Source organism: Bubalus bubalis, chromosome 18, assembly GCF_019923935.1.
Source record: "Bubalus bubalis isolate 160015118507 breed Murrah chromosome 18, NDDB_SH_1, whole genome shotgun sequence".
NCBI lineage: Eukaryota > Metazoa > Chordata > Mammalia > Artiodactyla > Bovidae > Bubalus > Bubalus bubalis.
Genome location: NC_059174.1, coordinates 25,262,542 through 25,285,745, shown reverse-complemented (window position 1 = coordinate 25,285,745; position 23,204 = coordinate 25,262,542). Strand labels below are relative to the sequence as shown.

At 49.3% G+C, this 23,204-nt stretch overlaps 2 protein-coding genes across 12 annotated transcripts in view; both read right to left on the bottom strand.

Annotated features, from left to right (window-relative positions):
* The window catches only part of ADGRG3 (adhesion G protein-coupled receptor G3), a 28,623-nt gene extending 14,271 nt beyond the window's left edge, over positions 1–14,352 (bottom strand). For 2 of the 4 annotated variants that reach the window (XM_044931927.2, XM_044931928.2), the window contains exons 1-3: positions 13,792–14,350; positions 6,778–6,940; positions 749–887 (exon numbers count right to left, since the gene is read on the bottom strand). In XM_044931927.2, the coding sequence (XP_044787862.2) occupies positions 749–887; positions 6,778–6,940; positions 13,792–13,843 (354 nt within the window). In that variant the 5' untranslated portion in view covers positions 13,844–14,350. Of the gene's footprint in view, positions 1–748; positions 888–6,777; positions 6,941–13,791 lie in introns of all 4 variants that reach the window. The other 2 variants (XM_044931929.2, XM_006059040.4) reach the window with 2 other exon arrangements.
* Positions 14,353–17,233: 2,881 nt separating this feature from the next.
* ADGRG1 (adhesion G protein-coupled receptor G1) overlaps positions 17,234–23,204 on the bottom strand; it is a 46,260-nt gene continuing 40,289 nt past the window's right edge. For all 8 annotated transcript variants that reach the window (XM_006059045.4, XM_044931925.2, XM_025268731.3 and 5 more), the window contains exons 12-14: positions 22,084–22,192; positions 20,286–20,554; positions 17,234–18,702 (exon numbers count right to left, since the gene is read on the bottom strand). In XM_006059045.4, the coding sequence (XP_006059107.3) occupies positions 18,572–18,702; positions 20,286–20,554; positions 22,084–22,192 (509 nt within the window). In that variant the 3' untranslated portion in view covers positions 17,234–18,571. The remainder of the gene's footprint in view (positions 18,703–20,285; positions 20,555–22,083; positions 22,193–23,204) is intronic.

The following is a 23,204-nucleotide window of genomic DNA, read 5'->3' as shown; positions in this document are numbered from 1 at the left end:
TTTCAGAGGCCAGTGCCTACCCCATGCAGAGGGCTCAGCTGCTAGGGTGATGTGATAAAGGGTTGAGAAAGGCCCCTCCATCTTCCATCTCTCCTTCTCTAGGCTGACCTAAAAGTCCCTCAGTGACAGACCACTTCCCTGCTGCTCAAACTTCCACCCTCTGCTTTATGCCTGGAGGGAGGCTGTGCCCTCACTGCACCAAATATTCCCTGTAAGTTATCACATTTTCTCTGTCTGATAACCTTGAAAGTGGGCAATACCATCCCCGTTTTACAGATGGGGAAACCAAGGCTCAGAAAAGTTCAGTACTTTGCCCAAGATCACAGTAACTAGTTATGGGCAGAATCCAGAGTCTGCCTGTTAACCTTTAGAAGTTCTCATGGGAATGTCAGACTTTGGAGGAGCCTTCAAGCTCATTTTATAGATGAGGACTCAGGGGCCCAGAGAGGGGAGGGGATTTCCTTGAGGACACTTTGTCAGGTGGGGGAAAGTCCAGGACTAGAACCCTGACTCTCAATTTGGCGATCTTCCAAAGGTCTCATGCTAGCACTCTGGACAATCTGTTACCAGGATCCACTCACCCAGTTAACTCACCAGCACACACTAGCCAGGTGGCAGAGAACTACCCAGCGTGACATGGGAAGGACAACTGTTGATGGACACCAAGCACAGACCATGATTCTCTCAGAAAAATATGCATGAGGAAAGTAGGGCCAGAACCCACCAAAGGGGACGGGGGAGTCTTCACCTGAGAGGGAGTCAGAGAGAAGTACAGGTCTTCTGAGACATTGGTGTTGATGCTTTTGACAAACGCCGTCAAAAAAGACGTATTCAATGTGTCCATCTGATTCCTCTCCACCAGATAGGTCTCGAAGTTCAGCCAATATCTACAAGGGAAAATAGGGTCTTGCAGGTTGAGTCACTCACTCACCTGGTCCGCTCACCTGGATGACAGGAGGAGGAATACCATGGACAGCGATCATTAGGCTCTTGGTGTAGGAGGGGTGACCCAGGATATCAAAGGGAAGACCATGATGCTGCAGGAGAAGAAGGGTGCATGGGAGCGATTTATGCTGGTTCTGAGGGATTCTAGTCAGAGGTCCCCCTGAGTACACATTTCTCTTTTTTGGTAACAAAATACATTACAATGTAAAGTTTGTCATCTTAACCATTTTAAAGTGTGCAATTCAGTGGCATTAAAGACATGCACAACATTTGAAATCATCTTTGCTATCTAGCTCCAGAAATGTTCATCACCCTAAAAGGAAACCCTGAACCCACAAAGCAGTTTCTCTTCCCCCAGGCTCTGGCAACCACTAATCTATGAGTTTGCCTATTCTGGATATTTCATATAAATGGAATTATGTGCTATCAGGTCTGTTGGCTTCTTCCACTTAGTATGTTTTCAAGGTTTACCTATGTTATAGCACGTGTAAGCATTTCATTCCTTTTTATGGATGAATAATATACTTCATATGTATATACCACCTTTTGTTTATACATGTTTCCATTGATAGGCATTTGGATTGTTTCCACTTTTTGGCTGTTGTGAGTAGAGCTGCTTGTATTCACGTAAAAGCTTTTGTTTGAAGAGGTGTTTTTTTTTTTTAAGTCTTTATTGAATTTGCTACAATGTTGTTTCTGTCTTGTGTTATTGTTTCTTGGCCAGGAGACATGTGTGACCTTAGCTCCCCGACCAGGGATTGAACTCACACCCACTGCATTGGAAGGCAAAGTCTTAACCCTGGACCACCAGGGAAGCCCCTGAAGACTTGCTTTTAATTCTTTTGGGTGGATACCTGGGAGCAGAATTGCTGGTAATTCTATGTTTAACTTCCTGTGGAACTATTCAACTGTTTTCCATATTAGCTGCATCATTTTATAGTCCCATCACCAGTGGATGAGGGTTTGGACCTCTCCAGATTCTTGCCAACACTTAGTATTTTCCACTTTGTTTTGTTTCATTTTTAAATATAGCCATCCTAGGGGATGTGAAGTGGTATCTCACTGTGGTTTTAATTTGCATTTCTCTAGTCGCAGAGTTGGACACGACTGAGCGACTGATCTGATCTGATCTGAGTGACTAATGATGTTGAGCACATTTTCATGTGCTCATTGGTCTGTGTACATCTTCTTTGGAGAAATTCTTCTGAGTAGTTGAAGCTGTGGGTTGATCAGTGTGTGGTGTGAGGGCTGTGCTTGGCTGTGCTGTGCTTAGTCTGCCAGTTGTGTCCGACCCTTTGTGACCCCACGGACTGCAGCCCGCCAGGCTCCTCAGTCCATGGGATTCTCCAGGCAAGAATACTGGAGTAGGGTGCCTTGCCCTCCTCCAGGGGATCTTCCCAACCCAGGGTTCGAACCCAGGCCTCCCACATTGCAGGTGGATTCTTTACCATCTGAGCCATGAAGGAAGCTGAAGAATACTGGAGCAGGTAGCCTATCTCTTCTCCAGGGGATCTTCCTGACCCAGGAGTCAAACTGGGGTCTGCTGCATTGCAGGCAGATTCTTTACCAGTTGAACTACCAGGGAAGCCCCTGTGTGAGAGCTCATTCACATTTATTACTAAGGGCTAAGTGAATATAGGGAATTCAGCCTTTGAAGACTTAGCTCTATGGACACTGACTTATGGGAACTGAACTGGCATTGGAAATACATAGAACACAAATTTAATTGTCATTTATTTTACTGTAGCCCTCTTGCCATGGGCTAGAATAGGGGTCCCCAGTCCTGGGAGCCACAGACGGGTATCGGTCCATGGACCATTAGAAACTGGGTCGGACAGCAGGAGGTGAGGGGTTGTCTTCCACAAAACCAGTCCCTAGTGCCAAAAACTTCGGGGACCACTGGGCTAGAAAGTTGGGATGAGGCAAGTCCCGCCTCCCAACCCGGGTCCTGTACTGGTGCTCTCCATGGTGCTGAAACTTCTCTGGCCAGAGTTCCTTTTCCTAAGCAAGGGGTCCTAAGATGTGTTGCCCATGTTTTAAAAGTAATTTTAAACAGGTGAAGGCTGAAGTAGCAATGAGAGAGAAGTGGAACAAGAGCAGATAGAGCCATATCAAGGCTACTGGAAAGGAGTAGCTACAGAGGGCTTGCAAGGGAGACAAAAGGGAGAATTTTATTTCAACATCATTTTTTGAATAGTCACAGTTACCCAAGTGGTGCTAGTGGTAAAGAACACATCTGCCAATGCAGGAGGCATAAGGGATTCTGGTTCAATCCCTGGGTCGGGAAGATTCCCTGGAAAAGGAAATGACAACCCACTCTAGTATTCTTGCCTGGAGAATCCCATGGGCAGAGGAGTCTGCTGGGCTATGGTCCATAGGGTCACAAAGAGTCAGACATGACTGAAGTGACTTAGCACAGCACCAAGGAATAAAACTCCAAGGAAACCACAGGACAAAAATATTGTAAAATATAATCCATGAAAACATGTGCAAATGAGATTGGATGGATCAGGCAACTAGAAATCCAGCCAGAAACAGTGGGATGAGACTGTCCAAATCCATTGACTGAGATACACCAATTGATGCTACTTTTTATCTTTCAAAAATCTAAACAAAGAAGTTTTGTGATTTTTATTGTTACCAAATAAAATAGAGAATTGTATTTCACAATACATATAGCTCACCTCATGCATTCCAAACATTCCTTTCCCTTACAAAACAGACCATGAATTTACTTTCTTGAGGAAAGATTTTCTGATCTGGTTTTCAGAGCAGTTTAAAAAAATTGTTTTAGTTGTGAAAGTAACATATATTCAGAAATTCTAAAGCATAAATGAAAGTGAAAAGAAAGTGTTAGTCACTCAGTTCTGTCCAACTCTATGTGGTCCCATGGATTGTCTCCTCTGTCCATGGAATTCTCCAGGCAAGAATACTGGAATGGGTTGCCATTCCCTTCTCCATAGATGTATACCTGAATTTTTAATTGTAAAGCTGACACTTATTTAAGGGTCATCTTCTTTGTCTGATACTAATTTAACTATTGAGATAATTTTTTGTTTGTGTTTGTTTGCATGGTACATTTTTTTTTTCATTGTAAGTGGTGTGAAGTTCAACAGCTTGTCTTTTACCTTGGAGGGGGCATCTTGATATTCTCTAGTCCTCTGAATGTCCAGGAGATTCACTGAGGTGAGGGGACCCTGAATTCTTAGGGAATTTGTCTCCTATCTCCTGGTTCACACGTGTCTTCCTACAGCATCTTCGCTACTTGCTGCTTTCTGCTCATCAGATCTAATCAGCAATGTTGTCAATGTGGTGAACTTAGTAGAATTTCAGGATGAGTGAGGTCTCTGTGAATTGTCTTATGACAGTGAAGAGACTTGATGTGGCCCTGAGGAAACACTGTGGCTATATACTGTTAGCTCTGCCAAGTAAAAGCAAACAACTTCAGGGACCTCTCTGGTGGTCCCGTGGTTAAAATCCACCTTCCAATGCAGGGGACTCAGGTTCAACTGTCTTCCCTCATAGCTCAGTTGGTACAGAACATCCTGTAAAGCAGAATTCCCCGGGTTGATTTCTGGGTTGGGAAGATCTGCTAGAGAAGGGATAGGCTACCCACTCCAGTATTCTTGGGCTTCCCTTGTGGCTCAGCTGGTAAAGAATCTGATTGCAATACAGAAGGTCTGGGTTCAATTCCTGGGTTGGGAAGATCCCCTGGAGAAGGGAAAGGCTACCCACTCCAGTATTCTGGCCTGGAGAATTCCATGGACTGTATAGTCCACAGGGTTGCAAAGAGTCGGACACGACTGAGCAACTTCCACTTTCACTACTCTCAGGTTCAAATCCTGGTTGGGGAACTAAAATCCCACATGCCTCAGGGCCACTAAATCCCCTCACTGCCACTAGAGAGTCCACGTGCTGTAACTACTAATCCCGAGCACGCTAGACCCCATGCACCACAGCAGAAGAAGTCCACATATCACAACGGGAAGCCCTTGCACCGCAACTAGAGAAAAGTTCATATGCTGCAATGGAGACCTAGCACAGCCAAAATTGTTTTCAAAACTTTTTCAAAAAGCAAACTACTTTTGGAAGTCCTTGAAAAATCGTTTGGAGAAAAAACATTAGCCATGTAATAGCCGCATAGCAATAGTGAGGGGCTGTGTTGATTTCTTTGTGTAAACATACTCATCAGGGACAGCAGCTGCAGTTAGATTCACTACCTGATTAAGTTTATGACAGTCCATGTCATTCTCCAAGACCCACCTGACTGATGGTGTGTTAAATGGAGTTAGGGCAGGTATTATCACTTCTGCTTCTTTCAAGACTTTCATGGATGCATTAACCTTTATATTTGCCCCCATCGATGTTGTTTTGTTTCTGGTTTACTATCTCAGTGGGAAGAAGACATTCCAGGAGCTAGTATTTAGCCATTCAATGAAATGCCCTCCCAAATGCAATTCAATAAAGAAAGCATAATCTCTTTAATAAATAGTGCCAAAACTGGACTTCCCCGGTGGTCCAGAGGTTAAGAATCCACCTGCCAGTGCAGGAGACGTGGGTTCGATGGATCCCTGGTCCGGGAAGATTACACATGCCTCAGGGCAACTAGGCCAGTGAGCTGCAGCTACTGAAGCCCGAACACCCAGAGCCCATGCTCCACGCAAGAGAAGCCGCCATAATGAGAAGCCTGCGCAGTGCAGTGAAGAATCGCCACCACTTACCTTGCAGCAGCAAAGATCCAGGGCAGCTATAAATTAATTAATTAACTAAAAATTAAAAAAAAAGATAATGCCAAAACCATTAGCTATCTAAATGCAAAATGACAGCAATAACATAAAGCTAGACATTTGTCTCACACTGTGTACAAAAAATGAACCTCAAATGCTAATTGAGCCTAATCATAAGACTTCAAACAATACACTTAGAGCAGAAAACTCAGAAGAAAAATTTTATAGCTTTGCTAGATGAACATTTCCTTGATATGTTTTAAATTTAAGTTAGAATTTATCAAAATTAAATGCTTTTGATATTCAAATGGCATTGCTAGGAAAATGAAAAAACAAAGCATATACTGGGAGAGAATGCATATTTGCAAATCATACATCTGATAAAGGACTTGTATCCAGAATTCTTAAAACTCAGTAGTAAGAAGACAACCCAGTTTTTTAAAAGAGAGGAAGATTTGAATTTCACCAAAGAAAATACACAAGCACATGAAAAGTTACTCAACATCATTAGTCATTTGTTAAATGCAAATAAAACAATAGTGAAATACCATCCACACTCAGTGACATGGCTATAACCCAAAATACCAACAGTATTGTTAAAATGTATTGAAACTGCTGCTGCTGCTAAGTCACTTCAGTCGTATCCGACTCTGTGCAACCCCGTAGATGGCAGCCCACCAGGCTCTCCGTCCCTGGGATTCTCCAGGCAAGAACACTGGAGTGGGTTGCCATTTCCTTCTCCAATGCATGAAAGTGAAAAGTGAAAGTGAAGTCGCTCAGTCGTGTCTGAGTCCTAGCGACCCCATGGACTGCAGCCTACCAGGCTCCTCCATCCATGGGATTTTCCAGGCAAGAGTACTGGAGTGGGTTGCCATTGCCTTCTCTGATTGAAACTACAACCCTTTTATACTGCTTATGGGAAAGCAAATGATATAGCCACTTTGAGAATCAGTTTGGCAGTTTTTTATAAAGCTAAACATTTACTTACTGTATATCCCAGCAATTCCATTCCCAAAGAAATGAAAACATATGTCTACAAAGAACTAGAATTCAAATGTTTATGGAAGAGGCCCAGATTCCTGCTCCAGCTCACAGGGCCTTTTACCTCTGCAAGTTTTCCAGATGGCAGAGTTTCTCCTGAGACCGTGTACACTTTGAGAAGCAACCAGCAGTTCTGTTAAGGTCGAAGTCTTCATACGAGTTCGTATTGGGGAAGCCCTGGCAGACATTTCTTGGCTCTTCATATTTGGGTGTGGAATCTCCCTCACCTAACGGAGGGATGCAAAATGTGAATGTTCTGCATGAGGAGGCACCACAAGGGCAGAGGGTAGAGGAGTTCAGGGTCCAGAGTCTAGTGGTGTGGACTAGAACCCCAACTCCATCCATCCACAGCAACTGTGTGAACTTGAGATGGATTCATATCCTCCCTGGACCTCAGTTTCAAGGTGAAGGAGATAATATCCTGCCCCTGCCGCACCGTGCCCCACCCCCCACCCACATCTCACAGGGTCAGTGGGTTACTTTGGGGAAAGTGCATACAAAAGACTTGGCACATGACTAAAGACAAAGGTTCATGTTAGTGCAAGTACTCTTTCCTGCCTCCTCCAGGGAGTCTGCCTGGCTTTTTTGCATTTGTTCCACATCAGACTTTTCAAAGCCTTCACAAGTGGGATGCATGGTGTAACTCTTAGACATGATCTGTTTTGGTTTGCCTCATTCTCCCACATCCCCAGCACAACCTTCATGGCTACCTCCTGATATAGGTTGAAAATACAGCAGAGTGAGGCTCCCTGAAGCAGAATGACTGAGCAAGGTCAACAGCTATTTGGAGGCTCCAGGACCAGAGGTCAGCTTTCACCTGGTAGGGGATGGAGTGCAAGCTTCGGGTCACTAGCTGTGTGGCCTCAGATAAATTACTTAAACTCTCTGATACTCAGTCCCATTGGCCAAATGAAGCTGATGATACTTTCCTTCCTAGTTGTGGGGAGGATTAGAGATCATACGTGTTAAGGACATAGCTCACCGGAGGGGTACAAAGAGTCAGTATTTATTCCAGGAGGTGAGAAAGGCATTGTAAAACTATTTGCATATATATGTATTTACATTGGATGGAAGGATGTGTCTATATATTTACCTATCTCTCAACAAAAATAATATCTGAACAGAGTTTTTAAAAACAAACTGTATACAAGGACATAAAATGAAAAGTAAAAGTCCTTGCAACTCCCAGGTCACACTCCAGAGTTCACTACCTGTAAAAGTTTATTGTACAACTTTCCAGGGAATGACTATGCATATGCAAGCATTTTATGCGAATTTTCAAATGTACATGAACGGAATCATTTAGCAATATAGCTAAAAGAGCTTGCTGTGTCAGCACATACTGATCCATCTCATTCATCATATATTTGCATACTATTTCAGTATACGGGTATTGCAATGCTTCTGCAGTTGGTCCCTTCTTGGTGAACATTTAGCGGGGTTTTGTTTTATTTTATTGACTATTTTGAATAACGCTACTTACATCTTTGTCAGTGTATGTTATGAATTCATAGAAAACATTCCTATCCTCGGCATTTCTATATCAAAATGTATGCACTTTGGAAAATTGCTAGATATTATTTAATTTCCTTCTTTTTAAAAAAAGATGTATTCAGTTTTACTTACTTATTTGGCTACACTGGGTCTTTGCTGCCGAGGCAGGCTTTCTCTACGCACTCAGGCTTCAGTGGTTGTGGCATACAGACCAGTTTGCTCTGTGGGCTTAGTTGTCTGGCGGCATGTGGAATCTTCCTGGACCAGGGATTGAACCTATGACCCTTGCATTGGCAAGCAGATTCTTAACCACTGGGCTACCAAGGAAGTCCTCAAAGTCCTCAAATTTCCTTCTCAAAAGGGCTACAGCTCTTTATACTTGCACTCAAATGGGCAAGAATGACTGCTTACTCACACGCTCACAGTCCTAGACTTCACCAAACTTTCAAATCTTTGCTAGACTGGTGGTAAAATTGGATTTCATTTTTATTTTAGAAGGAGTCTGAGCATCTATTTGTATGTCTTTTTCCATGAACTGCTTTATTGTTTCCTTTACAGGGGTGAGCCTGGATCTTGACAATCTGTGCCTTTAAGTTCTGACTGGCCCACCAGGAGCTGAGGGTGAGGTAGGCAGGGAGACATTTACTTTTCATTTTTTCACACCCTTCTCCAGTGTTTGATTTTTTAAAAAATTATGTACAGTATTACTTTCACATTAAGTGAAATCAGTTAAATTTTAAGACAAAAATGAAATACATAGTAAAGACAAAAGCACACCAAAGTTAGGGTAAATGTAGGGTAAAATAGTAACATTTTCAAGTGGATTTTATAATAATTAGGGCTATATGTGACAATGCTTTAAGTAGCTTATAAAGGAACTTTAGTTTTCTGTTAGATTGTAAAGATATTCATAATATGTTGTTTAAGGGGAAAAGGCACAGGATGGGTGAGAATATACAGAACAAGATCCACGTTTGCTTTTTAAGCAAAGGAGGAAGAGAGGGGCTTCCCCAGTGGCTCAGAGATAAAGAATCCACCTGCCGCTGCAGGAGATATGGGTTCAATCCCTGATCTGGAAAGACCCCCAAGAAGCAGAGCAACTAAGCCAGGGAGCCTCTACTGTTGAGCCTGTGCTCTAGAGCCTGGGAGCCACAACTACTGAAGCCCACGCTCCCTAGAGCCCACGCTCCCTAGAGCCCATGCTCCGAGACAAAAGAAGCCACCGTAATGAGGAGCCTATGCACCACAGCTAGAGAAAAGCTCAGGCAGCGATGAGACTCGGCAAAGCCAAAAGTAAAAATGAATAATTTTTAAAAAGGAGGAAGAGAGAGAAAACAGGGAAGGAGGGAGAAAGAAAGAAGAAGAGCAGAGAGGAAGAGGAGGGGAGCCAAGGAAAGTGTCACGTCAGCTCCAGGGGAGGGAACATTGTCTTTTAATGGCAGCCCTCTGTGTGCCTGAGGGGTTACTCATGGGTGCGGGGTACAGAGGGTACCTCTGCAGGTGTAAACAGAGACTCCCTCCTGGCCCGCCATGAGATTTCAGGGCCTTCAGACTTATGAAGCTCTTGGCAAGTACCTGGAGCAGAGAAGATTACAAAACATCTTTTTTTGCAATTAGTTTTGGAAGACATTATCAGAAGCATTTAGCCCAGACAGGGAGAGCCTGACCCAGGCCTTTGTGCCGGAGGTCCCTCCAAACCCACCCTACTCTTCTCCATCCTGCTCTGACCCAGAGGTTGGTGTCCAAGGACCACCTCAGTGTGGGTTCATATGGGGAATGGGGGATGGGCAAAGAGGTCAGAGGGCAGGACAGTACCTGCCCCTTCCTAGCCTCCCCATCACTGGCCTGCTTCTCTCTGCCGACAGCCACAGATTCTTGTCCCTGACCTGTCCTTAGTAAAGTATCCCCCCTCTGCCTTTTTTAAACATTTTTTTTTAATGTGGATCATTTTTGAAGTCTTTATTGAATTTGCTACAATATTGCTTCCGTTAGGTAGTTAGAAAGGAAAAAGGAGTCCAGAATGGCAGTGGCTAAAAGACAAAGACAAAGAAGGAAAAGTCCCTGAAAATAGAACAAAGGAAGATTCGAGGACCAGAGTGAGAACCTCAGGTAAAACAAACAGCCCTCCTGGCTAGCCCAATTTACAAAGGGTAGGCTCAAGGGGAGAAGAAAACAACATATAAAAAGAGGAACCAAAATTGGGCCAGGGGCTTCTCTTCTCTTCATGTCTTTTGGTTCGGCCCACCCTCACACCTCGAGGATGTATTTTCCTTTGCTTTCTAAATAAAAAATGTAAACTAGTACAGCCACTGTGGAGAACAGTGTGGAGATTCCTTAAAAAACTGGAAATAGAACTGCTATACGACCCAGCAATTCCACTGCTGGGCATACACACCGAGGAAACCAGAATTGAAAGAGACACGTGTACCCCAATGTTCATCACAGCACTGTTTATAATAGCCAGGACATGGAAGCAACCTAGATGTCCATCAGCAGACGAATGGATAAGAAAGCGGTGGTACATATACACAATGGAACATTACTCAGCCATTAAAAAGAATGCATTTGAATCAGTTCTAATGAGGTGGATGAAACTGGAGCCTGTTAAACAAAGTGAACTAAGTCAGAAAGAAAAACACCAATACAGTATACTAACACATATATATGGAATTTAGAAAGATGGTAACGATGACCCTGTATGTGAGACAGCAAAAGAGACACAGATGCAGAGAACAGACTTTTGGACTCTGTGGGAGAAGGCGAGGGTGGGATTGAGAGAATAGCGTTGAAACATGTATATTATCATATGTGAAATAGATTGCCAATCCAGGTTCGATGCATGAGACAGGGTGCTCAGGGCTAGTGCACTGGGATGACCCTGAGGGATGGGTTGGGGAGAGAGGTGGGAGGGGGGTTCAGGATGGGGAACATATGTACACCCATGGCTGATTCATGTCAATGTATGGCAAAAACCACCACAATATTGTAAAGTAATTAGCCTCCAATTAAAATAAAGAAGAAGAAGAAAAAAAACCGAGCTGTAACACGGAGCTGTAACACAGGTCCATCCAAGGAAATTACATGGGGCTGTAACACTGGTCTGTCCATCACTTCAAATTTTTGTTGCAATGAGACAAAACCGAGGAAATTACAAACTCCCCAATGCTTCTGTTTTGTGTTTTTTATTTTTGGCCACAAGGCATGTGGGATCTTAGCTCCCCGACCAGGGATTAAACCTGTATCCCCTGCATTGGAAGGTGAAGTCTTAACCACTGGGCCACCAGGGAAGTCCCAGGAAAGTAACCCTTTATTAAAGAGACCGTCTTCTTCCCTCTAGATACCTCCCAAGTGGCACAGTGGTAAAGAATCCAATCAACACAGGACATGCAAGAGGGTTCGATCCCTGGGTTGGGAAGATACCCCGGAGTTGGAAATGGCAACCCGCTCCAGTATCCTTGTCTGGAAAATCCCATGGACAGAGGAGTCTGGCAGGCTACAGTCCATGAGGTCTCAAAAGTGTTGGACATGACTGAGTGACTGAGCATGCACACACTTCTCCCTCTGGGTCCCTACTCCTTTGACGCACCCATGTCACTCTGCTAGAACGTGAGTCCCTTGAGAGTAGGGACCACATGGTATATGAGCACAGGGCCTTATACTGTGTCGAGGGCGCCATTCATTTGGGAATGAATGAATGAAAAGAACAAATGAACGCATGGAAACTGCCCCAAAACACCCACAAAGAAAAGACCTTGCTGCTGCTGCTGCTGCTAAGTCGCTTCAGTTGTGTCCGACTCTGTGCGACCCCATAGACGGCAGCCCACCAGGCTCCCCCGTCCCTGGGATTCTCCAGGCAAGGACACTGGAGTGGGTTGCCATTTCCTTCTCCAATGCATGAAAGTGAAAAGTGAAAGTGAAGTCGCTCAGTCGTGTCCAACTCTTCGAGACCCCATGGACTGCAGCCTACCAGGCTCCTCCGTCCATGGGATTTTCCAGGCAAGAGTACTGACCTCAATATATAAACCTCTCAGGGCTCCTCACATTGTTTAAACAGATGAACCAGAGCACCCATCTCACCATAGGGGAAACTCGGTCACTCCAAGGGGACTTCGAGGCCTGACCAGAAAATTACAACTTCTGTGAGGGCCCTAGGGTCCTTATGAGGTCAAGCAAGAGCCACTATTGGTTATGAAGTTAATTAATCCTTCAAGTGTTGCTGCCACACCTCTGGTACAATGATGCCATTTTTCACATTTTTTTGAGCCATATCCATGTGTGTTAGTTGCTCAGTCATGTCCGACTCTTTGTGACCCCACAGGCTCCTTTGTCCACAAAATTCTCTAGGCAAGAATACTGGAGTGGGTTGCCATTCCCTTCTCCAGGGAATCTTCCTGACCCAGGGATTGAACCCAGGTCTCCTGCATTGCAGGCATATTCTTTACCATCTGAGCCACCAGGGAAGCCCTATTTTGTGCCATAGACTGAATTTTGCATTTCCCTGAATTTCCCAACTTTTGAAGAGAAGAGGATTACTTGAAGCCCCGAGAGATCAATCCAAAGCCATGTGACCCCACGCTGGACACACACAGGGGTGGGGATGAAGGACAGGCACGCAGGCTACTCACTGAATCAAGAGTGAAACAGGAGGAGCAGGCAAAACTCAGAAAAACAGACAGCCCATGGGGAGGGTGCGTCGTCCTCTGCCCCAGGGGGTCGCTGCAGATGGCAGAGAGCAGCCAGGGAGAGCTGGATAGGTGGGCCGGGGTGGGGGCCCGCTTTCCCAGGAAGGAGGACAGCAAGGGCACAGCCTGGCACCCTCGGGCTGCCTCTGGACAACCACCGTGTGGGTGTGTGCCAGGCCAGGAGTGAGGGCTTCCCTGGTGGACCAGTGGTTAGGACTTCGCCTTCCAGTGTGGGAGGTGTGGGTTCGATCTCTGGTTGGGGAGCTAAGATCCCGCATGTCTCGGGGTCAAAAAATCAGAAGCAATAAGGTATCAAACTCAACAAAGACTTTTAAAATGGCCCACACGAAAAAAAAAAATCTTTGGGAAAAAAAAGGCCAAGAGTGAAGGACTGGAAAGTCTAATTCTCAGCTTGGGTGACTGGGTACCGTGGAGCTATTGTGGGGTCAGGGAAGGGGAGCCTGTGTGGCTGGGGAAAGGGGTTGGGGGTGGGGGTGGGAGGGAAGTGCAGGCCATGTCTGGCCTCAGCCTCCAGAGGGTCCCAGACTCCTTTCCAAGGAGCTCAGAGGCAGTGGAGAAGGGTTTGTCACATCCCTTCACCCCGTGTCCCAGAGCCATGACTCTCAGAGAGCCACAGTCTGAGGTACAGGGGTTGGGGAGCACCCTCCATGGCCCCCTCCCATCTCCAGGCTGCTGTGGGGAAGCCAAGGGGACCCAAGACGAGTGCTGACCCAAGTTCATCAGGACAGTAAAACTGACCCAGAGGTCAGAGGAGGTGAGGCCGCCGTCAGGGTGGGCTCCTCAGAGGATACGCTCCGGACATGCCCCCTCCCCACCCCTCCCCGTCCCCGACCCTGGCTCTCCCAGGCTTGGCAGGAGGGGGTGAGGAGCCCACTGCTCACCTGGGGCCAAATGCAGGAGTAGCAGGACCCCCAGGGCCCTGGGCGCCACCATCCTGGGCCAGCCTCGTCCACGCCGGCCAGAGCCCTGCAGCTGTGTGTCCTTCTGGTCCCAGGCTCTGCTGAGCCAGCCCTCCCTGGCCCCCACCCCACAGTGTCACCACTTCCTGTGGCCTCTTTCTCACCCTTCCTGTGCCATGGCACCGTCAGTTAAGTTGTGAAAGGTGAGTGTAGGGAACTGGGCAGTGTTTCTAGCCTCATCCCGCCCCATGACCACCTGCAGAGGGGCCCAGACTCCCTGGGAGTTGCTGAACCCACACCAGGGACACTGCTCCTGGGGTCATATCTGGGTGGGTGTGGGGATCCAGCAGCCACAGAAGCTCTGAGCAGATTCCTGGGGAGTGATGATGGGCCCAGGCTTTGGAATCAACAATTCTTTTCTCAGATACTCCTTTCACAAGCGAGGGGCCTCTCTGAGCCTCAATTTCCCCCTTTGTAAAACAGACACCAGGTGGCCCAGTCAGTAAAGAATTCGCCTGCATTGTAGGAGACGGCCTGCAGCTCAGGAGACCAGGGTTCGATCCCTGGGTTGGAAAGATCCCCTAGAGGAGGAAATGGCAACCCACTCCAGTATTCTTGCCTGGAAAATCCCACGGACAGAGGAGCCTGGTGGGCTACGATCCATGGGGTTGCAAGAGTCGGGCATGACTGAGCGACTAAACCACCAAAACAGACACAGCAATGCAGCAATGCCTCCGAGGGCTATGTCGGGTGTGTGAGGAGACCTGTCACATGCCAGGCATGCAGCTCGGCTGTAGGGATGAAGATGAAGATGGGAGAGGGTTCACACTCCCTCCTTCAGGCCTAGGATTTAAACAAGACCAAGGCTCAAGCCCAGGCCTGCTAGGGTCCTGGGAGGAGAGGAGGAGCCAGGCCTGGAGGCCCCCGGGGCCACTTCCCTCCCCAACCCAGCAGATGGAATAACAGGAGAGACGTGAGCGAGGGCCCTGGGGCTTGGTCAGAGCCGGGCTGACGTCTGTCCTGGCCACTTCCTGGCTGCCTGAGCTTGCGTGAGCTAACCTCTTCTCTGAGTTTTTTATGAGGCACAGGGAGGACTCAAAAGATGGGTAGGCCCGCCCAGCCCTGGCTGGCCTCTCTTTCCCTTTCCTCCCACATAGTGTCTAGACAGGATTCAGCCTCTTTCTAGGCCCTCTGGGCCCTGGGGGGGTCAGAGCCACACAGGGGGCTGGTGGGAATCTGACAGGACCCCAGGCACTTCCTCTGCAGGGAAGGCTGGGAGGGTGAATGGGAGCCACTGGCCTGCCCCTCCGCCCACCTCCACCTGACTGGCCGCCTCCTCTCTCCCAGCCGCAGGTCAGGGCAAGGGCTCTGTGAACCATGACTGCTAGGTTCCACACCTGGAGACCCATCTGGCGTCTGGGGCTCCCAGAGGGACTCCCAGATGCCTTTTTGTAAAGAAGAGCCTGAGCCCTACAGACCGGAACCCAGAGTGTGCAGCCCACCTGGGAAGACAGGACCTGGGACTGGAAAAGTGATGAGGGAAGGTCTGGCAGAGCCAGAGCAGGGGCCACCTCTCCTAGGCCCCACGGGGGCTGGAGCTTAGCCTGGAACCACTTAGAGCCCTGGGGATTCCCAGGAACACCTACCCGCTTCAACCATCTCCCACCCTCAGCTTGTCCAAACGGCTCCAGGTTTGGAGTCTCCTGGTGCGAGGCCTCCGGTACTCTGGACAGGCCCAGCCAGCTTTCACCCCCTGGCTATTCCAGCCCATTTTCCACACAAACGGAGAGACAAGCCTGGTGGGACCAGTGGTCCTACTGTTCAAAGTCCCACAGCCCAGAGTCGTGTGTGATAAGAACCATCTGGATTGAGGAGCACCGCAGAGCTGTCAGATGGCCCGTTTAGGGCTGTCACGAGAGGATGAGACCCGACCAGAAACCTGGTCCCCACTACCTGAGCTGGCCCCGGAAACAGACACTAGGTGCTCAAGAGAGTCCTTTGAAGTGGGAGGATTTGTTTGAGGAGCATGCTACCGGCCTGAAGGAAGGGGCTGGCTCGCCCTTCCTGCCCTCCCTGAGGATGGCTGGAGGTGTTTCCTAAGGTCTAGCCAAGTAATTTCGGCCTGAGAGACCCCCAGAGAGGTCCATGAAGGGGAGATGGCCCTGATCTCTGTGCATCCCACCCAGATGCGCAATTGGGACAACGGAGTGGGAGAGGAGGTCTGTCCTCTGCCTTCAGGGGCTGGAGCACAAGAGGAGCCCACCACTTGGAGAAAGGCAGAGGCAGGGACCGATGGAAGTGGGTCTGGGCAGGTCCCCGAAGATCCCACATTCAAGCCTGTGACATCACTCCTGGCCCATCCCTGGCTGCCAGGGCACTTCACCCCGCTTCCTGTCCATCTCTGGAGACCGTGACTCTTTCCCCAGCCCATGTTCCTCCTGGAGCAGCCAGGACAGGAGGGAGGAGACTGCGGGGACGGAAAGCTCAGATGCGGGCCAGGGCTGGAGCTACACTGGACCTTTAGACACAAAGAGCCGTGATCAAACAAGACTGCTTCCGGAAACTGAAGGGGGATGAGAAGCTATTTGACCTGCCTCACCTGTGTCACAGGACAGAGAGGGGAGACTTGACGGGACAAGGTAGAAGGCAGTGATGGGAGAGAGGTCCAATCAGTTTATTCCTGCAGCCCACCCACTGCACACCGGTCAGTAAACTGGTTACATACGTCCCGTGACCAGCCAAGGGTTGAATTCAGCCCTCAAATGTGATTTCTTTAACCAGCGAATATTTTGGATTAGCTAAGGTTTTTTTTTTTCTTCATATTTATTATTTTTATTTAATTATGTGGCTGCACCAAGTCTTAGTTGCTGCACATGGGTTTTGATCTTTGATCAAGATCTTTGATCGTTGTGGCAAGTGGCATCTTTAGTAGCAGTATGCGGGATTTTTTTAGTTGAGGCACGTGGGGTCTAGTTCCCTGACCAGGGATCAAACCCAGGCCCCCTGCACTGGGAGTACGGAGCCTTAGCCACTGGACCACCAGGGAAGTCCCTAGTCAAGTTTCTTAAATCAGGGGATTTTACACCAGCACAATCTGTATTTCTCCTCATAAAAGGCAGGTGTGCTACACGGGCCCTCATTCCTGCAAAGTGGTGATTGGCTCAAGCTGAGTAGCAGCTGCATCCTCAGCGTGAGGCTCGTAGCCTTCCACTGACCCCACCGCTTGCCACTGCCTCCCCAGTGCTGACACCCAGTCGCCATTTCTCCTCCCCATTGCCCTGATAACACTTCCAGTAGATTTCTCTTATACATGGCCGTCTTCTCTTGCTCATGTTTCTCCATTGTGCCCCCCGCCCCCCCCCCCCCCATCAGTGACCCTTACTAGAAGCACAGAACAAAGTTCAGGAGGAAACGCCCCCAAATGTTTGCATTTGTTGGTTAGGTGACAACAACTGACTTTTATTTCCTTCTGTGCACTCTTCTACAGCTTCCAAATTCTCTACGATGAACACATACTTCTTTTTAATATCAAAAGACAAATGGACTGGTAATTACAAAGGAAATCCTCCCCATTTTTGAGTCTGAGAGCCAGGTCAAATGTTGCTGTCCTGCAGGAAGTCTTCCTGGAATCCCAGCTAGGAGTGATGGCTCCCCCAACCCTGTGCCTGCAGCTCTAAGACTTCTTGTGTTTGTGCATGGTTCCCACACTAGACTGAGAACTCACAGAGGGGAACGACCATTCGTTCCAACAGAATTAACTGTGACTGGATGCGGTGTGATCAAAACTGCCTGCAGGGGGCGCTAAGGGGCACGTCAGGCTCTACCAGCATCATCAGGGGAGGCGTGTCTCACTCAGTCTTTGGAGGGCTGGGATGGAAACGATTTTGGACTGCAATGTCCCATAGTTTGTGAGGCAAGAGGGCTTCGGGAGAAGCTGTGGGCCCCTGTGAGGTGTGAGCTTGGCAGTGGTGAGCAAGGGTGATGCAGCGTTGGAGAGGCCCAGATGGAAAGATGGACCTAGCCCAGCCCAGAAATGTTTCTACTAAGCCTGAGTCAGGGGCAGGCAAAGGCCCACACAGTAAATAAAGGTTTACAGCAGGCACCAGGCGGCTCTTGGGAACCACTGCCCAAAGTCCAGGGTTGGAATCAGGGACCCTGGGGCTGGGAGTGGAAGGCTAGGGAAGTCCTAGGAGAGGAAGGGAGGAGCAGGAAGGGGAGAGGGAAGGCTGGGGAGGCTGACAAAGGGGGAGGGCCCTGGGCTCAGAGGTAGGGAAGCTGTGCTCCTCCAGGGGTCTGGCTCAAAGCTCTGCCTCAACCTATTTTCCCTGCGTGCCATACTTAGGTTAAAATGACTGGGGCTACAGAGTACCCACGTGGTGATCACCAGAGACAGAGCAGCCATGGCACATTTCTGTCCTGGGTGAGAGCACAGGACCAAGGGTGCCACCAGCCTCCAAGGTTTAAGTCCTGCAGACTCCCAACCCCCAGCTACAAGGGCCGGTTCAGTGGTGATGCATTAAGACCAGCCTTCAGTCCCACTCCTGGGTCCCCTGAGATGGACCCAAGAGGCAAGTAGTCAGAAGACCCAGCCTGGGATTTCTGGCTGCCATGGTGGCAACAGCCCCATCCCTCCAAGGTCCTTGGGCCTTCTCAAGTCTTCAGCTGGCCCACCCAGGGTTGGGCCTGGCTGCAGGGGCTGCAGGTAGCAGTGAAGAGAGACAGGTGACTCTGCTTCTTCACACCGGCGGGGGGCGCTGGCGGCCTAGATGCGGCTGGACGAGGTGCTGCCCGAGCTGATGGGGAGCCTGGCACTGTCCGAGTTGCTCTTCAGAGGGGAGGGCCCACCCTGGGCCTGCAGGCGCATGGACCAGTACCAGAGGAAAATGAGGAAGCCTGTGGGCAGCAAGGGGGTACAGGGCTCAGAGGCTGGGAGCAGCCCCCCCGACACCACTTCCTTCTACTTTGATCCATGTCTGCCCACACCCCCCTCACAGGCTCCCCACACCCACTCGATCCCAGGAGTACCAACTCTGCACCAGGCACTGGGCAACGCTCTGTGCATCATCTCACTTTAGTCTCTCCAGGTCCCTTGAGACCAGGCCTCGTTATTACCATTCTGTTTTACAAACAAGGAGGCTGAGGCCCAGGGAGATAAGGGGCTTGGCTGAGCCAGGAGTCCAGCAGCAGTGGTTGGGCTCTGGAGCCACCTGCTTAAGTACCAGGTGATAGTATTTCTCCCCAAATAATACTTCTGTGATTTAGCAATAGCTCAGTAAATGCGTGAATTGATCGGCATCCTTACAGTGTCCCCTTCACTTCACAGATGGGAAAACAAAGGCTCACCTCCCTCACACCCCACTCCATTGCATGGGGACTCCATGGAGACTTTGCTTTCCCTGTTTTCCTGCCCAAGCTCTCCTCCTTACCCAACATGGTGAAAAACAAAGGGGTGTGTGTGTGTGTGTGATGTTGGGGGGGCGGGGGCAGAGGGTGCAGGTAGAGCAGGAACAGACCCTCATGGCATCAAGCCAGGCCCTCACAATCCAGCCCTTCTGCTCCTCCCCCCTCACCTCCTCCCCATCTCCCCCCAAGCTCACTACCCCTTACGCAGCTCCTCCTTAGGGTTCCTCCAACATACACCCTACTTCTGGCCTCAGGACCTTTGCTCATGCTTCTCCCTCTGCCTGGAGCACTCCAGCCCTAAAGCAGGTCTCCTCAGCCTCTAAGGTGCACCTGGGCATCTGTAACAAGGAGCACTCTGACTCAGCAGGCCTGGGGCGGGCCAGAGGCGGCGTCTGCAATAAGCTCCTGATGCGGCTGATGCCGCTGGTCCGAGAAACACCCTTGGAGTAATGGGACCCTTGATCTCTCTGTGGGTGGAGAGATCCACCTTTGTTTTTCACCATGCTGGGTAGGAGGAGGACTTGGGCAGGAAAACAGGGAAGGCAAGGCCTCCATGGGGTCCCCGTGCAACGGGGGTGGGGTGTGAGGGAGGGGAAGTGAAGGGCGCGCTGGATCCATGGCTAGATCCTTCTGTTGTCTCTGGATGTCTCCTAAACGGAGGGGCCTCCCCCTCCAAGTGTCCCCTAGCAGGCTCAGACTGTCTATCACCTTGCCCACTATTACTTCCTTACTCTTCCAGATGCCCTCTGATGCCTGTGGCCCTTGGTCTTCAGGGCCACACTTGGTCTTCCCCACTAGAGATGAGCTCTGTGGAGCAAGGCTCTTGCCTGGCTAGTTCAAAACTGGAGCACCAGGGCTTAACACAGAGTCTACACAGAGTAGGTACTCATCAGTACCTACTGTACAAACAGAGACTTGTCAACTGTGGCCCAGAGGCCCCCATTTTACAAACGGGAAGGTTGAAGCCCAGAGAAGGGGAGGCTTTAGGTCATCTGGGTCATCTCATCCATGACCTGTTCTCTATGTCTGGGCACCCTTCCTGGGCCAGGGTCTAGGGTCTTCTCCACACCTACCTTGGAAGGAGGTGATGATGCTGAAGAAGTAGAGGATGACAAGCTGGAAGGTTCCAGAAGCAAAGGAGAAGAAGACCAAGGCCCAGGGCAGGCCGAGGACCAGACTGAGGCCCAGCAGGGTCAGCACATGGGGCCACTTCTGGGCGTGTGGGCGCAGCCGCAGGATCTGCACCACCATGGTGCCCAGCATGGCCGTGTTGAACAGAAACACCAGGCTGAAGAGGCCCAGGTTGGTGACATGGCTGACCAAGGAGTCCTGGATCCAGCACCTGTGGGCAAGCGTACAAAGGCTCAGGGCAAGGCCCGGCCCACAGGGTGCCTCCTGGGCCGTGGGCGAGCACCGTGTTGAGCCCGTTACAGGGCAGTTACTTTAGACACCACTGATTCAAGGGCCAAAAAGTCACTCTTCTTTCAACTATCCTATATTCCTTCTCTACAGCCAAGAGAAAGGCTCAGTTTGGTGCTAATATGTTTTTAACACTTTTAACACTTGCTAAAACAGAGACATTACTTTGCCAACAAAGGTCCGTCTAGTCAAGGCTATGGTTTTTCCTGTGGTCATGTATGGATGTGAGAGTTGGACTGTGAAGAAGGCTGAGCGCCGAAGAATTGATGCTTTTGAACTGTGGTGTTGGAGAAGACTCTTGAGAGTCCCTTGGACTGCAAGGAGATCCAACCAGTCCATTCTAAAGGAGATCAGCCCTGGGATTTCTTTGGAAGGAATGATGCTAAAGCTGAAACTCCAGTACTTTGGCCACCTCATGTGAAGAGTTGACTCATTGGAAAAGACTCTGATGCTGGGAGGGATTGGGGGCAGGAGGAGAAGGGGACGACAGAGGATGAGATGGCTGGATGGCATCACTGACTCAATGGACATGAGTCTGAGTGAACTCTGGGAGTTGGTGATGGACAGGGAGGCCTGGCGTGCTGCGATTCATGGGGTCGCAAAGAGTCGGACACGACTGAGCGACTGAACTGAACTGAACACTTGCTAGTCTCCCTTTTCAAAAAGAGCCAGACTTAGGCTCACTGCTTTCATCAAGAATTTAGTAGCAGGGTTTTCTTGTTCCTTTCATGACTTTTCACTGTTTATGACAAGTAATACTTATTTCCCATTTATGTGTAATATGACTTAAAAAAATACATTTAACAAGCCAGAAGATTTAAAGGAAAAAATTAAACAATAATAATACGGATGATACAAGGTAAGGCAAAAATCACAAGATTATGATGCAGAAAACTGAAAAATTTAAAACATTGAAGGAATGGAAGGATTCCTTCCTAGCCTAGGGCTCAGGAGCTCTGGATTCTACTCTAGGTTCAGAGGGACTCACAGGCCAGGCCACGCCAGCCTGGGTGAATTAGCTGAATGTAGGACTGGATTTCAGCCCCATTCATCTCCTGGTTGGGTACAGGGTGATGTGGATCCCTGCCTTCTCTGGGTCTCAGTCTTTCCATCTTTCCATGGGGAGGGAGATAGAAGTGTGCAGCAAAGGAACATGCTAGAGGTTCATCTGCTCCAGCTCAGACTCCCCCACACACAAGTGGGGAAACTGAGGCCCAGAGGGGGGCCAGGACCTGCGCAAGGTTATCTGGCAAATGAGTGGCAGATCCAGGCCTGTTCTCACCCTCCCGGAGAAAAGCATCACTCTTAGCCCAGAGCTCCAGCCAAGGCCAGGCCAGTACCTCCAGCACCCATCACCCAAGAGTCTCCTGGTCAGTTCGACCTGGGCCCAGGCTGCTCTGACTTCTGCGCCATGAGGACTGCACTCCTGCCCCCACTGCACAAGCCACTCACATGGAAGGGTAGATGACGCTCTCAGGGGTCTTGTGCACAGCAAGGATGATGCGACCATAGTTGTTCATGTCCACCAGTGCCACCAGCATCACCAGGAAAGCGGGGAAGCCTGTGGACAGCAAAGCAGGGAGCTCCGTCTCCCACCTTCCCAGGTCTACCCTCCCCTTCCCTCTGGTGAGCCCTCTTCCTCTCACGTTCCCTCCGAGACCTGTGCTCCCAGAGTCCAGCCAGCTCCACTTGGGGCAAGTCCTCCAAGCTTGGACATTCCCTTCTCTATTCCAGTTCTGCTTTCCCAAGTCATGTCCAACTCTTGCGACCCCATGGACTGTAGCCTGCCGGGCTCCTCTGTCCATGGGATTTCCCAGGCAAGAGTACTGGAGTGGGTTGCCATTTCCTTCTCCAGGGGATCTTCCTGACCCAGAGATTGAACCTGGGTCTTCTGCATTGCAGGCAGATTTTTTTTACCAACTGAGCTATGAAGGAAGCTCCTGGTTTCCCAAAGGGGGACCTATCTCCCCTAACCTAACCCCTGCCCACTCGCCATCCTGGAAGGCCCTAAGGAAAAGGGCCAGCAGGTCCCTGCTGGGGGCTGGATGTCACAGGAGAAATGGGAGAAGCAGACATTGGTGGGGTGGAGGACAGTTCAATGGGGGACATCTGGAGTTATGTTCCAGTGGAATGTCTATTCTGGGCTTTGACTCTGTCCATGAGGTGGAGACTGAGCTCCCTGGAAGGGGTTGCCCACCATTAAACACCTGGATTTTGACCAACAGCCAACTCTGAAGGAATTTCATATAAATCAATGATAAGAACCAAGAAGGAACCAAATGAAAAATATGGGAGGAGCAGCAAATTGGGATCAGGGACATGTGGAGGTTGATGGGCCTGTGCAGTGATCAAAAGGACTTGTGGTATGTGCCCCTAGGCCCCGGGTCTGACAAAAGAGAGATCGGGCCATAGGTGAATTGGATTGCTATTGACTAAGAACAAATGCCAGAGCCATTGGGAACCTCATTATCTGAGGTTCATCGGGATGCACAGCCTGGGCCACCACCAGCCTAGGCGCATATGTGAGGACTGGTTTACAGTCCCATTCATCCACGACTGGGTGCCTTCAAGCA